General features: G+C 35.9%; 1 protein-coding gene across 2 annotated transcripts in view; it reads left to right on the top strand.

The window, feature by feature from the left end:
- Positions 1-349: 349 nt before the first annotated feature.
- CPB2 (carboxypeptidase B2) overlaps positions 350-1,909 on the top strand; it is a 48,314-nt gene continuing 46,754 nt past the window's right edge. Inside the window, exon 1 of one of the 2 annotated variants that reach the window (XM_023748012.1) lies at positions 350-425. In XM_023748012.1, coding sequence (XP_023603780.1) covers positions 352-425 — 74 coding nt within the window. In that variant the 5' untranslated portion in view covers positions 350-351. The remainder of the gene's footprint in view (positions 426-1,909) is intronic. The other variant, XM_006083589.2, reaches the window with a different exon arrangement.

The raw sequence follows: 1,909 nt of genomic DNA, 5'->3' as shown, positions 1-1,909 counted from the left end.
AATTGAGCCTTGATTGCTGTTGGCACCATTATTGGGTAGAGTTGACTCTCAGGCTAGCTGGCTGTGGCTCTCCAATAAGTCCAACATGTTCCTATGTTCCTGCTACATTACTACCCGTTTATTCTTGGCCTCATCTTCCCTGAGAAGTTAAATATTTCTAGATAGTCTCAACTAAGAACAACAACTCTCATTATACTTTTTTTTTGAGAGTGGAAATGCAAGTTGATTGATTACAGAAATGGGAGGAAACAGCATTATATTTTAACCAGTGTGTAAAGAAAGCTCTTATGTAACCAGTTATCAGGGCCCTTTACTTCAGAGAAATTTGTTTTTCTGCAAAGAACTGTTGGGATGAAGTTTTATAGCTTTGGAGTCCTGGTAGCCACTGTCCTCGTTTTTGAACAACATGTCTTCGCATTTCAAAGGTAACCTAATGGAATCCTAGAGGGTGGTTGGCCATTTTCCCACTTGCATACCCCATAGAATGTGGTAAGTGCACTGGAATGGGGAGCAATTGTTAAAGTTTGAAGGTCAGCTCTTTCTGAAACTTTCCATGTTGCCCTTACAGATATTAAATTTCAAGAAAAGGATCTCACTAGATCTAGGGCCTGTCTTTTTTCTTATCTTGTTCCAGTTTTATTATCAGGATTATATGTATATCTGGATTACATGTATATTCAGCGTGTATGGAGATTAAAGAAAAATAAACATTTATAAAAAGTAATTTTTACACCCTAACACATATAAAATATATTAACTATAGGTAATTTATTTTATTCTTGGACATGAAACATAGAAGGGAGAACAAGGTCAAGGTATCAAATAGGAGGTTAGGTTTTGCATGAGTATTCAAAGCATGGAATATAAAAGGAAGAATAGTTGTGTTATAAGAACAGCTACATGTATATATCTAATTCTTATTTTGCTTAGTAGAGTGATTCCTTTAGGGTTTTCTACTATAAATCACTTAGAAGAACACAAATGAACCCATGCTCTGGCATATATAATATGAGGTGAAAATAGTCGTAGTTCGTGGCTATGTGTAACATTGTAATGTATTCACTAGCTAATATTTAGGGTTTTTATTGATATTGTTTTCTTTGGAATTATTTTATTTTTTGTTTTGCTTCTATGATCCTTTTCTTCTCCAATTTCTGCTGAAACGGATTCCTCTCCCCATGTTAGTGATTGTCAAAGAGAGAAGGGACAGAGAAAATTATACCAGAAAAAAAAATTTTGCATTATAAAGAGTATTTAAGATAATAGAATTTTACTGGTAAGCCTGAAGCTGTGCTTGCACATCATCACTAACTAACTATAGTTGGTTGATTCTTTTTTGCTCAATATGATTGTCAATTGTCAAGCACAAACTTCACCACTGAATAATTACTGTTATTGAGGTGACACAGGAGTCAAATTGCTAGAAAATTCAGTGATTTATGTCTCCATATTTGATCAATAACTCAGATGACTATGATTTCTAAGGTCCTTGCCAGTTCTAATATCCCATAAATTGGTGATTGGCTTTATTAAGGGTAAGGGAGAGGGAACAAGGAAAACTGATACAACATGTCCAACCTGGTACTGTAGACAGTGACACTCACTGACAGAGAGGGGGAAGAGAAAATGCATGGTATTTAGCACCCGTGTTATCCCATTCATCAGTCTAGGCACTTAGAAGTGTGACCTCTTCAGATGTCTGCAATCCTACACTCTAGGAATCTCCATTGACATTTTACCAAGGAGAAACCTGAGCCTCAGGAAGGAAAAACCATTTGCCCCAAATCAAATAGTAAATGTAAGAGTTTGGATTCAAACCCACTTTAGCCTCATTTCCATTATGCTCATTGCATCACCATTGCCTCTAGAAAATCTAGAAAATATGAGAGAGCCATTTGGAGGGATATCA

The sequence above is a fragment of the Myotis lucifugus genome, unplaced genomic scaffold (genome assembly GCF_000147115.1).
Source record: "Myotis lucifugus unplaced genomic scaffold, Myoluc2.0 scaffold_7, whole genome shotgun sequence".
NCBI classification, from domain to species: domain Eukaryota; kingdom Metazoa; phylum Chordata; class Mammalia; order Chiroptera; family Vespertilionidae; genus Myotis; species Myotis lucifugus.
The sequence above is the reverse complement of the archived record's forward strand: the minus strand, read 5'-3'. Positions and strand labels throughout refer to the sequence as shown.